This window comes from Arachis duranensis, chromosome 3, assembly GCF_000817695.3.
Source record: "Arachis duranensis cultivar V14167 chromosome 3, aradu.V14167.gnm2.J7QH, whole genome shotgun sequence".
Classification (NCBI taxonomy): domain Eukaryota; kingdom Viridiplantae; phylum Streptophyta; class Magnoliopsida; order Fabales; family Fabaceae; genus Arachis; species Arachis duranensis.
In genome coordinates this window covers 129,843,461-129,857,818 of record NC_029774.3, presented here as the reverse complement: position 1 = coordinate 129,857,818, position 14,358 = coordinate 129,843,461, and the positions used below count along the sequence as shown (strand labels likewise).

General features: G+C 36.8%; 2 protein-coding genes across 2 annotated transcripts; both read right to left on the bottom strand.

Annotated features, from left to right (window-relative positions):
* Nucleotides 1-226: 226 nt before the first annotated feature.
* LOC107481761 (uncharacterized) lies at nt 227-6,550 on the bottom strand. Its single transcript, XM_016102070.3, has 13 exons — nt 6,221-6,550; nt 5,396-5,469; nt 4,962-5,045; nt 4,701-4,781; nt 4,342-4,422; nt 4,126-4,218; nt 3,558-3,737; nt 3,402-3,469; nt 2,717-2,768; nt 2,161-2,214; nt 1,993-2,076; nt 1,142-1,208; nt 227-570 (listed from the first exon to the last, which is right to left on the bottom strand). The coding sequence occupies exons 1-13, from the start codon at nt 6,360-6,362 to the stop codon at nt 479-481; spliced, it is 1,152 nt and encodes a 383-aa protein (XP_015957556.1). The 5' UTR covers nt 6,363-6,550; the 3' UTR covers nt 227-478.
* A 3,797-nt stretch (nt 6,551-10,347) lies between these two features.
* LOC107481528 (uncharacterized) lies at nt 10,348-12,436 on the bottom strand. Its single transcript, XM_052258550.1, has 3 exons — nt 11,798-12,436; nt 11,140-11,743; nt 10,348-10,700 (listed from the first exon to the last, which is right to left on the bottom strand). Exons 1-3 carry the CDS (start codon nt 12,434-12,436, stop codon nt 10,348-10,350), a joined length of 1,596 nt encoding a protein of 531 aa, XP_052114510.1.
* Nucleotides 12,437-14,358: the final 1,922 nt, after the last annotated feature.

The following is a 14,358-nucleotide window of genomic DNA, read 5'->3' as shown; positions in this document are numbered from 1 at the left end:
TTAATCCTTGAAATAGTCATTTAATATACAAAAGATTACAAGTATAGAAATGTGAATTTATTATAACTGATTTTTACTTTTAGTAAATAGTCATGGAAATTTTTTTTTTTTACATCCGTCAGATTTTTAGGTTTCAATTAATAGACAAAAGTCTTTGTTAATTGTTACCAAGAATTTTGTTGATTAAAATTGTAACTCTAAACCTAGTTTACTATAACACTACAAGAAATGAGAATTCTGTTGTGCATAATCAAATCATGTATTATCCCAACCAATATCTCTCAGTTTGGACACTTGGAAAATCCTCAATTCCTCTAAACCAAAAGAACAAAATTAAATATATATAAAAAATACACTTCATTCATGGAGAGAATCAGCAGCTCTGCTTGGATGTGTATGTTAGCACAAGGATGCGGATGAAACATGATGCAGCACCAAGCATGCCATTAACCAGACTCAACGTAGCTTAGTCACCAGATTATCTATATTTGCCGAGCTCCATCTTTTTCTTTATTGTTCTCTGACCATAATATATGGATGAATCTACTATTCCCGCCACGGTGAATACACCTACATCAAATGATACATGTCCACTTTTGCTAAGTTTCACGATGCATGCATGAATCTTATAGGATTAGTTGGAGAGAGAGAGAGAACATTATAGGGCTGGAACTGAGCCGAACTCGATTTTTGCTAAGTTTTAAGTTCGGCTCACAAAAATTAAGCTTGGCACACGGCTCGACTCATTAACAATCGAGCCTATTTCGTAAGTTCAAGCTCGACTCAACGAAAACTCACGAGTTGACTCAAATAATAAGAACATAATCTATAATTCTATATCAATAAAGTATAACTTATATACATTAAAAAATATTAAAAAAGATCAATTTTATATATTGTCTATCTATCAATTATAAATTTTTTATTTATATCCTATATCAAAATTATATATAAAAAATGACTATAAATTTTAAATAATTAAGAACATTAATATATATGTAAAATTATATTGCTTGGCTTATTTAATTTATGAGCTCAATTCCAAGCTCAAACTCGGCTCACAAGTTCAGCTTATCGAGCTATTAACAAGTCGAGCTCGAACTGGCTTGACTCACTTCCAGCTCTAAGAACAAGGATGTACCTCCAATAATTGCACAAACACTGGTCAAGAAATGTAAGAATGGAATGTGCTGCTCTTTAAAGATGACCTGCAACATACAACACATTAATTTACCAAAAGATTAAAAGAAACAGCAAATTATTATTCACAAATTTTTGGAGAGATATGTAAAACATGAATGCAGAAGCATATGTGATATGATAGAAACTTTGAACTAGCCATGCATCACAGCCTACCATTCAATGTTACACACCCAATGGTATTTTCAGGTTAGGTTGTGTAGGTTAGATATTTTGAAATACTTACATGAAGATGTATTTAAGTGAAGATGATAGCTCAGAACTATCAGATATTTTGCTATGTTACTAAACTACTTAATATAACACGTCTATATCTTAACTATAATTTTCACATAAAGACATCTTCATTTGAGTATCTAACATTTCAAAAACATTAATTTTAATTTGAAGTTGGTAGCTCAAACAAATTTAGAGAGTATGGTTGATTACTTGTTAAATTTTTTTTAGTCCAAGGTAAACTAAGCTTTTTATAGTTTCAAATTTCAATTAGCAGGTATTCAAGTTAATTTGCATATTACATTAAGAAAGAAAAAGCAAGGGACAAAAATGCAAAAACTTATCTATTTGTAAGTTAACTAACAAAGATAAACCTCAGGGTGGGAGGAGAAAGGGACTTGTATTGATTATTGGCTGTCAATAATAAACAAAAGTAAATAGTATTGGCCTTGATTGACCCTTTTCTGCGCTCATCGAATAACAACTAACAAATTAACAAGAGCACCAAAAGTGCGCAAAACAGTGCCAATATAATCACAGGAGGATGAAATAATCTAACTTTTTAAGCAGTATTACCTTAATTGGTGATATGTCATAAAAGAAGAACACTCCAGGGACTGCACCTTGCTCTGAACTCTTGAAATGCTCAGTCACAGAATACTGTGCAATAACATTTATTATGCAACTTAGGCATTATCCAAGGAACAATGCAAATGATGGTAAATTTCTCATATTTGACAGTACCTGATTTGAATAGGTAACATGGCCTCTAATGTCTTTGTATATTGTAGGGACCACCTGCAGTATACACACATCAATTATCAAACAAGCATCAAGTGCGTCAACAGTTTATTTGGTTTGATCATGTCCCAAGAAGACTAGCGAATGTTCCACTAAGAAAAGTAGATTAAATGGAACATAATACAATAATTTAGAGGTAAACGGAGACAAAGAGATGAAATCGATAAGAAACAAAAAGGACTTAAATCTAACGACTTGTTTATAGAAATGATTTATGAATTATGATAGACCACACAATAAAGTCATTTGATGTAGGAAAAGGTTTTATCATTAACTTATTGTTGTGTAATGAACTCATGATAGAATTGAGATTCGTTAGTTGTTGCTAGTCTATAAAAACAATAGTTGCATTTTAGATAATACAGCTAACAAGAAATGATCAGGAACATAATCCATAATATTATATAAATATAAGATAATAAATAATTAAATAAAAGGTAAAACATAAGTAGAATTTATCATTATCAGTATCATAAAAATATGTCAAGATAATACCAACCTTTACGAAATACTGGTACATGCCATGACTTGGTCCTTGCACCCATTTTACCCTGCAAAGGAGTAGAAGCAGAGAACGATTTAGAGAGCTCAAACGGTTGGAAGATGAGAAATTTAGTCAGGCCATTTTCTTTCATAAATGTCATTCACTAAGTATAATACATGATAAAATAACCTCCCACTCAAAGGAAAGAAGATAGTACAAAATAAAAAACTTTCAAATATAACACAACTCATACATCAAATTTTCAGTACATAACAATTATGAATAAGTTACTGCATTTACTACTAAAGCCTATCTTCTTTAATTAAAATGTGTATATAACCATCTTTGTAATTATTCTAGAGGCTACAACTATCTTCAAGATGATGTCAATCCTACTAGATTTGTTTGCTTGGCTATAAGCCTGTGGAAGCTTTGTGGTTTACCCTTGTTCTCCCCCTTTTGTTGAGAAAATAGGAAGAAGCATTCAGTTGGTGTAGCTGCGTTGAACAACCTTTTGGTGCCTAATCATTTGATAGATGGATGTGTACATAGTGAATGCATAAAGCAAAGATAATTTGATTGAGGACTACATTTAGTGGCATTACATCAAAATTTACGGATTCAAGCATGTGAAAACACATGGAGCATGGTATCCTCATCACCAGAAAATAATGACTCTAGAGACAGATAGAAGAATTACCCATCAAGAGGATTTACTAATCCGGGGAAGTGGGCTCCAAAACTTAATTTGTTAATCTGATGACTTATCTGCACCATACAAACATTAGAACTTTATCAAAGTTTAAATTGGTGTTTTATTTAAACAAGGGATATTAGAAATCAAGTTCAGTCTTACATTTAGATGATTATCTTGTAAAGCAAGTAGATCAGCAAGAAACATAGCTGACTGAAGAAAGCTTTTTCCAGTTGCAAAATGAAAGTTTCCAGCCACTTTATTAACTTCAAGAGATCCAAGAATATTGCATCCTTCACCTTCTTCATCCTTTACCTTTTGTACGTAGCCTTCTCTTTGGCACTACAAGCAAGATCAAATTGTCAGAATACTATGGTTTCAAGACCATGGAAACCGTACACATACAATGTGTCATTTGTCCAGAGGAAAATATAACAAGGAAACTTTACTGTTAAAATAAAGGAACATCAACTGCAGCTAATTGAGAGATAATTCTAAAATGAGCAGCACATTGCATTTACTGCTTATAAGAAGGTTGCACTTGAATAATATTTGTTGCTAATGCAACACAAATAAGTTTGCACAGAGCATATCAAGAGGGTGTTTTTGCTGTCATTAGCCTCCTCATTGACTATTAAGTTCTTAGTTCTTAATATAAAGTGTGGTATTTGAATTCACAAGATTGCAGTGTACCATGCACATCAAGTAATCAAATGAGAATCAAGCCAACCTGGTCAATCAAATCCATATTAGACAGCGCCCATCCCTTTTTCCTGTATGCTTCACGCACTTCTTCACAAGAATTACAACATTGATCATCTGACTGCAAATGAGAGAGACATGGAGAGGAAGCACGTGTAAGTAGTTATGAAATACATGGAATAGGTAAATAGAAAACCATAAGATAACAAGACCAAATTAAACGATATTGAATCATAAATTTTACTTCTTCTGCACCAAAACAGGAACCGCAATACTCTTCATCATGTCCTAGTCTGCCACCATGCTTCTGCAAGGGCCTCTCAATCTACAATATGAAATGTAAATTCATCAGGGACACATTAAACGTATAAACATAATTTTGTTGTCAAATTATTTTATATTTTAGTATCTTCTGTTTCATGTTGCACTTCCTACCAGTCATTCATATCCATATCCATAAAAGAAACATAAGCATAATGCCTTCCATTTCCAAGCATTTAAACCAAATCAGAAGTAACGTGAATACCAGAATGATCAAATTTTTATAGTATAGACACAAGCAATCATTGTGCAGCGAAAAAGAGCTGAAGTATTTAAGCTAACCTTTGGTGCACCAATTCCATCCTGCTTCACTTCTACCACATTGCCATGAGAATCAATTCTTTTTTTCATGATATTATGTCTCTGAGAAAAGGAAGTATTTCAGTAATAATAAGAATAGATTTTTTATATAAAATAATCAGAATACTGTGAGAATAATATAAACATGAGGCAGAAAGGTAGATAATTAGAGAGAATGCAAATAATAAATAAATCTTCATATCCGCATAGAATTGCTTATCTGAAAATTTAAGCATTACATACTATATCAAGGTGCTGCTCGCCGCTAATATCCATTGCATCTAAACTGAGCATTGAGCATCTAACATAAGGAAAAGTGACATCAAACTGCAGTTTCAAGGGCAAGAAAAACAATCAAATTAGAACTCCTTAAAAGTATATACAAGGTCAAAACTAATGCTATCAAAATCGCCAAATAAAAATGTTACAAAGAAAATCTCCAACTCACAACATTATTTTTAGTTTTCTAAAAGAAGGTTTTGGAATAATTGCATTTAGGCATTTTCTCAACAATAAACCACCAAACTAATAAGAAATAATCATGAATAACTCATGAACCATGACATATCCATAGAGTTGACATAAAATATGGAAACCTGGATACAGCTACAAAAGTTATAGCAGAAACATATAAATAATAAACATATTGATGGGCAAAGTATATAGATGATAAGTACATTGATGTGTAAGGTTTCTCCTCTAGAAGTATCCACCAAAAGCTGACTCTCGGTAACAGTATAAAGGTATAAACCTGCAATCACATAAAAGGATGACATTATAAGATTAAATCTGTAACTTATATCCTTAAACTAGTATTGAATAAGAAGCTAGTGGATAAACTGCAGAAAAATAAGCTTAAGTGGATAAACTGATAAAGAGAGTAGCATTCGATGACTGGCTCAAGATATGTAACACTAAACCCTTGAGCCAATAGCTGATAACGTATATCAAAGATCCGGGTTATCAGAAGCAGATCAATGCAACAACTAAGAAAGTGAAAGCTTGAACAAACCCATTCTCATGCTAATCCATAACATTAACTACATAATCAAATCCAAGCAATTAGATCCTTCATTGCCTTGGTACTCTCAGCAATTAATTTGAATGAAGTAATGGCAAAATGTATAAATCAACATACAAAAAGTATCATTTTGCCGGAAGAAAGGCAAGGGGAGAACAAAAATTAAGCTACCATTGCACCCCCAAAGATAAAAATACCTCTTTTATAAGCTCTCCCACTGAATAATGAAACATTTCAAGTTCAGCTCAATCCTCAATGCAACAAAATAGCCAATCAAACCATAAAATTCACACGATGTTACTAAACACCTCCGGAACCTAAATCCGTATAACTCAAAATTTTCCCTTCTAAATTTCTGAGCATTTTTCCAACCAGGTAGCCAAAACAATCCAAAGTTTCAACCTTTACCAAAATTAAAACAATAAACCCCCTCCTACCCACCGCCCAAGAAAAAAAAGGAAGAGAGGACACGGGATCATACTTAGCTCGGAGATGAAAAGGAAGAGCATGACGGCGACGGAGACGATGGTGACGACACCGCCGGAAAGTGTGCGGTTGTAGAAATCTTCATTGACTTTTGGGTATGCGTCCAAACTGCGTAGCTTATTGAAGACCGCGTTCATATCGATGAAGCCTAGAAATAGCAACGCCAAGCGGCGAGCTTTACAGGGACGATGGGAGAAGGGCGGCTCTCCGCCGGATACGGTGGCCGGGGATGACGGAGAGCGAGTGGGTAAAGAAGAGAATTGGCGTTGATTGGATGGAGAACGAAGGAAGACACTTATTCAGAGGTCAATTGAGTCCAACATGGCGTCTATGTTTAATTAACCAAATTAAGCATTTAATTCTGGAAATTAGTTCTGCTGATTAATTTAGTTTCAGTTTAACGGCTGCCTATTCAAGTATTTATATCCAAGGTGGATCATATAATTTCTGATTGATTGATTGATTCACTTTCTTATCATTTATAGGTGGATTTGTTTTCAGTTTTTTTCGACTTTTATCTCGGTGAATTTTTTTCAGTTTATTTACTATATATTTAAATTTAAAATCTATAAATATCGCTATCTAATCGGAGAGTTGAAATTTATGTTACAAAAAACAGTTGGATCATATGAAAAAAGCAGGGGTATAACTATAATTTTTTAATTAAAAAGTTCAATTATAATTAAATCAACAATTTAAGTCGTTTATAATTTTCATTAGAATGGTTCCAGTGTAATTGGTATTGCACTTTTCACTTGATTTGATACATCGTTTTAAAAGATGTTATCCTGAAAATAAATAAGCAAAAAGTTTTTTAAGAGTTAAATTAAATATCTATCAATTGTTAATGTAATATATCATATGAGATCTATTTTTGATGCGAGAAGTCGAAACATATTTTTGGTCCGTTGAATTAAATATTATAGTTAAAAACTTAAGATTAAATTATTATACCCTATTAGTATGTTTCCAATAATCCATTCAGATTCTTATTCATATTAGGTTCTTTTTTGTATTAACAAAAATATTATATGAACCTTTAAAAACAGTTACCAAATAAATCATTTATGTTTGTATGTATTTATATGTCATTTTACATATATTTAATATATATTTTGTATTATATATATAAAAGTAATTGATTAATAATTAATTTTTAATATACATAATTACACATAATATATAATATAATTTGATGTACTAACAGTCATTTTTTTATAATATTATTTTAATAGTGATTAATTATTAATTATTTTAATATCTAAGTTTTAATATGAATTCTAATTTAGAAAAATTAAATTCAGCGAAATTTAACTAAAATTTTATAGAGGTGATTATAGATCGGATTCAATTTACATCACATATTAATATGATGAAATAGTGGATTTGAGTTACATACCTATTCCGTTCTTGCTCAACCGAGGTGTATTATTCCTTTCGCGACTGCTTGGTTTTAGGGAGAGCTATGCATAGTCCTGGAAGCAGCCTTCGGAACTGACCTCGGCACTGCAAAACGTGGCGGCAGGTGCACCTGCAAAAAGCACTCTGACGCTCAAGTCAATAAGAGTGTTTAAAAAATTAATGCGGTTAAATGAGTGAGAGTGTATTTGTGACATGTTTTTCTCTGAGCTATTTGGTCTCATTTTATAGATGAGTGAAGTGTTATCTTCTGTTTGTTTGTTTCCGATATCTTCGGTTTAGATAGTAAGTTCCGTTGTTGTTGGTAACGGCTAGGAATGGTGTTTGACTTGTGCGTGATTGTGGTCAAATTATGGTTTTAGTTCTGCTTGCTCGTTTCCAGATTTTGTGGTCAGTTAGGGTAGTGGGATTTGTTACTGAGCTTTCGGGGTACACGTCATAGCCCCCAAGCTTGTCTGGCTCTGTGCTTCAAGTGACACGCAAGCTTTGTGTATTTGGCCTTCTGTAAGCTTTCCCGCGCGCATTGATTATGTGTATATACTGTAGTTTTTTTTGTGGATATTGGGCCCCTTTGGCGTTAAGAAGATATATTGCTTGAAAGGAAGTCAAGGAGTTTTCTACGTTGTGAAATACACTGTGATTAATGCGTCCCTCCGCTTTTTGGGTTTTCAATGTCCTCAACGGTTATCAATTAGTGTACCCACTAAGTTAGTGGGCTTTACAATAATATCTGATTGCTGGCTTGGAATTGACATTCCGCTGCTTCACATTCTACCTGTTTAACCTCCACTATGACTTCTAAAGGTTAGTTCCCTTCTAAGTTTACGGTTGTTTTTGCTTTTGAAATGGCGAAAGAGAAAGATAAGAAAATGGCTGTTGAAGAGAAGAAAGATAACACATACCATTGGGTTCATGATGACGTTAGGACTCGGTCTTCGTCGTATATTGATGCTGAGTCTATGTGTGAGCTCGAGGGTTTGCGGGTGGTTAAAGAGGGTTCTAGTGTGGGCGTTGAGTTACTTTACTGTTCTAGTGACAATAGGATTTTTGAGAGGAGGGGGATTGGCAGTACTTTTACATGTATACTCCTTGCTTTATGGAACTTGGTGTGAATAAGCTTCCTTTTTTCTGCTTTTGAGTGCGACGTGTTGACTCAACTCAATTGCGCGCCTTCTCAGTTACACCCGAATTCTTGGGCTTTCTTTGTGCTTTTCAGTGTTTAATGGAGTTTATGTCTTTTCCTTGTTCTCTTTCTTTATTTTTCTCGCTATTGCAGTCAAAAGGGATTCGGAAGGGGTTGTGGGTATGTTTGAGCAGTTTTCCAGGGCGTTCCCTTTTCCTGCTTTATAAATTCTCTTTTAAAAATTTTAAGTCTTTGTTTGTGAAAGTGCGGTCAGTCGAGGCCGAGTACCCTTTCTATCTGGATGATGAGCTGACAGAGAGATTTCATCTCTACTGGTGTTCGGATCCGTGCCAGATTCTCGAGGCTGTTGAACGGAGTGAAGAGGAAGAGTGGGTGTTAGATTTTTTGGTAGGGTGTTTTGTTGATGGGAAGTGTTTGTCTATCCCTGAGGTTCTTCGTTATCACGATTCAGGTGATAGTGAGGGTTTGAAGGCCTATATAGGTAATGTTTGGATTTTTGTTTTGTTCTTCATATGTTTTGTTTAATTTGACTTTCGTTGTTCTGTGTAGCTGGACGAGTTCCTCTCCTCGACCTGTCGCGTTTTCAGTCCTTCCTTAAGAAGAAAAAGGAAAAGGTTACGGATGCACCTGAGGCCGCGAAGGAAGGCAGTGGGGATGCTGCCCAGTCTGTTGCTCAGCCAGCGTCTTCTTTTAAGAGGAAGAGGGATGATGCTGAGAAATCTGTAGAAGTGATTTTTGAAGGTGATAGAGAAGCTGTTGGAACTGGTAAGTCTGTGTTCGATAGGCAGAAGAGATTGCATGGCTTCATCCTGGGTACAAGTTCTCATTCGTTGTAGAGCAATCAGTTCCCGTTTGCCGAGCTTTCCGGTAGGGTGTCTCAATACCCTGGTGATATGCTCATGACTTGCCGGATTAGGTGGAGGGTTTAGGGAAGTTTATTCAGGTTAATATTATGTTCTCAGCTTCTTTTGTTTATTCTGTTTGTATCATCTCATTAACCGAAATTATGTGGTTGGTGTTTCATAGATTGTTGCTTCGCGCCTGATGTGCGCTGGTCGGATGACTGAACTTATCGGTGCCTAGCAGCAGGTGGCTGTGGATAGGATTGTCGAGTTGGAGAAGGCTTATAAGGAGAGAATTGCTGAACTGGAGAGGTCTCTAAAAGAGAAAGACGACGTTGTTATAAATGCTGCAGCGAAAATGAAAGAGAAAGACGACTTTGTGCTTTAGCTAACCAGTTAGCTTTTAACTAGTAATTGTTCATGGTTTTTTGGTTCGATGTCTTAAACTTAAGCATCTTTTGTTTGAATAGACCGAGGTTGGGTCGCTTTGACAATGTTTGCTGTTTTGACTATATATAATGCGTAGTTGAATGTCTTTTGCATTTGAAAGTAAAATAAGATGAAGATAGAAAATAGAAATCAGATTGTTTAATGATATACACATAAGTCTGATTTTAATACTTGATATATTGGCCGTTTGGCCTCGTTAAAACCCTCCTTAGGTAAAAACCCTTATTTGGGAAAAAACCTCAGGGAGAAAAAGAGTACCTTCATTCGCTAAGTGTATAAGTGTATAAGTTTCCGGAATGGTCCCTCCCAATTTGCGGCGAGCTTACCGTGTGATGGAGGTTGCTTAGCTTCCTCTGTTCGTCTGAGGACGAGGTCTCCGACATCGAGTGTTCTTGGCACCACCTTTTTATTGTGCCTTCTTTCAATTATCTGCTTTATGGCTTTTTGCTTGATAGCGGCGATATCTCGATCTTCCTCGGCAAGATCAAGCTCGGCGTTTCTTATGTTGGCATTTTGTTGTTGATTGTATAGCTCGGTTCTGAGGGTAGGAATGTCGACTTCAATTGGAATTAGTGATTGTGATCCGTAAACTAGTTTGAACGGTGTTTCACCTGGGTTGACTGTATTGTCATATTATAGTTCCATAATATTTCTGGGATTAATTCTGCCCATTCTCCTTTCACATCGTTGAGCTTTTTTCTCATTGCCTGCAGTATTACTTTGTTAGCAGCTTCGGCCTGCCCATTGCTTTGTGGGTGTTGGACCGAGCTAAAATGATGCTGTATGTTAAAATTTTTCAAAAATGATGCCAGTTTGTTATCTGTAAATTGTCTACCGTTATCCGATATTATCTCCTTTGGTATTCCAAACCGACATATAATATTTTTCCATATGAAAGAGCGTACCTTCTTATCCGTTATTTTTGCTAGTGGCAGTGCTTTTATCCATTTTGAGAAATAATCTATTGAAACCAAAAGGAATTTTACCTGTCTGGGTGCTATTGGAAATGGGCCGAGTATATCGAGCCCCATCTGTAGAAAGGCCAACTTACCTTCATACTGTGCATTACCTCGGCGGGCTTCATTGAGATAGCGGCACGCTTTTGACAGTTGTCACAGGTTTTTACTTTCGTGATGCAGTCCCTTTTTATGGTCGGCCAGTAATATCCTATTCGGATAATCTTTGCTGCCAAAGCTCGTCCTCCTATATGGTTTCCACATACACCTTCGTGGATCTCATTCATGACTTCATTTGCTTCGTTTCTGCCGAGGCATTTCAGCAATGGATGTGAAAACTCTCGCCTGTATAGTTCTCCTGTGACAGTTGTAAAGAGACTTGCCTTTCGTTTGAAATTTTGAGGGTTAGTCTCATATCTAGGAATAATACCAGTATTAATATATTCAATATAGGGTATTCTCCAATCATCTGTGTGAGTGATGCTCATTATGCATAGTGACTCAATGCTGGGTTTTTCTAGTGTAAGTTGTGATAGAGCCGATGTTTGTGTACTAGCCCTAGTGGCGACAAGTTTAGATAATATGTCTGCTCTAATGTTCTTTTCTCCATGCACATGTAATATGACGAATTTATCAAGTTTTGAAATGAGATCCTTTGCTATGAGCCAATACTGCTCTAACAAAGGATCTTTTACCTGGAATTCTCCCTTGATTTATTGAACCACCAATAGGGAATCACAATATACTGTTAGGCTCTGTACTTGAAGGCTGAAGACGAGCTTAAGTCCTGCTATGAGCGCCTCGTATTTGGCTTGATTGTTGCTTGCCGAGAAGTGAAATTGTAAAGATTGCTCAGTCATCACTATGTCTCCTTCCTTTAGTACTATCCTGGCTCTGCTTCCTTCTCGGTTTGATGCTCCATCCACATGTAATTCCCAAGTCTGGCTGTGTTGGTGCTCATCAGGTGTGAGTTCAAAAGCGAAGTTTGCAAGGATTTGTGACTTTAAAGCTGGCCTTGACTGAAATTGGATATCGAACTCAGAAAGTTCAATAGACCACTTGGTCAACCGTCCTGCCAGCTCTGGTTTTGTTAATATTTGCCTCAATGGTTGGTTCGTCCTTACAATTATTGTGTGGCTCTGAAAGTAGTGTCTAAGTCTTTTTGCTGTTGTTACTAGTGTTAAGGCCAGCTGCTCTATTTTTGGATATCTTCGTTCTGTTGGTTGCATAACTTTGCTGACGAAGTATACAGGCTTTTGTGTCTTTCCTGTCTCAGTGATGAGAACCGAGCTTATGGAATAATTGGAAACAAATAAATATAAGTATAAAGGTTTATCGGCTTCCGGGCTTTGTAACACTGGTGCTGATGATAGGAGGTCTTTAAGTTCGACGAATGCCATTTCGCATTTCTTTGTCCACTCAAAATTTTTATTCTTTGATATCACCTGGAAGAAGTGATATGATTAGCTCGACACTGCTGGTAAAAATCGTGACAAGGCGGCTACCCTTCCTGCTAGTTGTTGCACCTCCTTCATTGTTTTCGGACTTGCCATGTTAAGTATCGCATCACACTTTTCAGGGTTTGCTTCGATCCCTCGTGAGGTCAGCATAAATTTGAAGAACTTGCCTCCTTGTACCCCAAAGGCACATTTCTCTGGGTTGAGTCTCATGTTATATGCTCGGATCTGATTGAATATTTCTTTGAGGTCTTCACAGTGGGATCTCTCTGGCGTGGTCTTAGCGACCATATCGTCCTCATAGATTTCCATGTTCCGACCTATCTGTTGGTGGAATACCTTGTCCATTAGTCGCTGGTATGTTGCACCTGCATTCTTTAGACCAAATGGCATTACTCTATAACAAAAATTTCTATGTTCAGTTATAAAGGCTGTTTTGCTCTAGTCTTCTGGATGCATAAGGATCTGGTTGTAACCAGAATATGCATTCATGAAGCTTAAGCTTTTGAAACCTGATGCATTGTCAACAAGCTTATCAATACATGGCAGTGGGTAGGAATCTTTTGGACATGCCTTGTTGAGGTTTGTAAAGTCGATGCACATGCGCCATTTACCTGAATTTTTTCTTACCAGGACCACGTTTGAGAGCCACGTGGTGAAGCGGATTTCTCTGATGAAGTCGGCGCTGAGTAACTTTTTAGTTTCTTCTAGGGTTGCCTTTGCTTTTTCTGCTCCGAGGTTCCTTTTCTTTTGAGCTATAGGTTGGATCGTCCTATCAATGGTGAGCTTGTGGCAAATGATGTTCGGATCTATGCCTGGCATATCCGCAGGTGTTCAGGCAAATAGGTCGGCATTGTCTTGTAGTACCTTTATAAGCTCCAATTGTTCTTGTCCTTCGAGTGCTTGGCCAATGTAGGTGAATCGTTCTGGTTTTGACGTCAGGGGAACTTTCTGAAGCTCATCTGCTGGTTGGGGTCTTTCTTCGGTGTCCTTCCGAGGGTCGAGTTCCGCCAGGGACAGTACTTCGCTCGTGCTGTGAATTGCCTTGACCTCTTGTTGATATTTTTGCCTTGTATCTGACTTTTTTAAGCTTGCATTGTAGCACTGCCGAGCTTGTTGGCGATCTGAATGGATTGTTGCAATCTCGCCATCCTGTGCCTGAAACTTAACGGATAAATGAAAGGCCGATACCACTGCCCTGAACGTGTTCAGAGCTGGTCTTTCGAGAATAATATTGTAAGGACTGGGGCAATCAATGATAAGATATTGTACATCCACAGTTCGTGATAGTGGAGTGTTCCCCAGTGTTGTTTTTAGCCATATATAACCTTTAAGTGGGACCCTTTCTCCAGAGAATCCTACCGATTCCCCGGATGAGGGTTGCATTGCTTTTTCAGATAAGCTCATTTTAAGAAAAGTTGAGTAGAAAAGAACATCTGCACTACTACCTGGGTCCAATAGGACTTTTCTTACTGATAGGTCGCCTGTTTCGAAGGAAATTATCACCGGATCGTCCAAGTTCGGAATGGCCGAGGATATGTCTGCCTGGCTGAAGGTGATTTTAAGGTCGGTTGCATCCTTATTACTTTGTGGCACTGTTCCTTCGATTGCCAGCATTGCGTGGTAGCTTCGTTTGCGCGCCGAGACTGTCTCGCTTCCCCCGGCAAATCCCCCAGATATGCAGTTGATGATCCCTTTTGGCGGATTAGGGTTTGACCATTTGTTGTCATCTCTTTCTTTCGGGGTTTGCCAGCGCTCTTCTCAGTCTCGTGTGTCTTTAGTTTTTCTTCTTCCTTCTACATATTTGTCCAAGAGGCCTTGCCGAGCCAACCTATCTAGTAAGTCCTTGGCGATCACGCATTCGT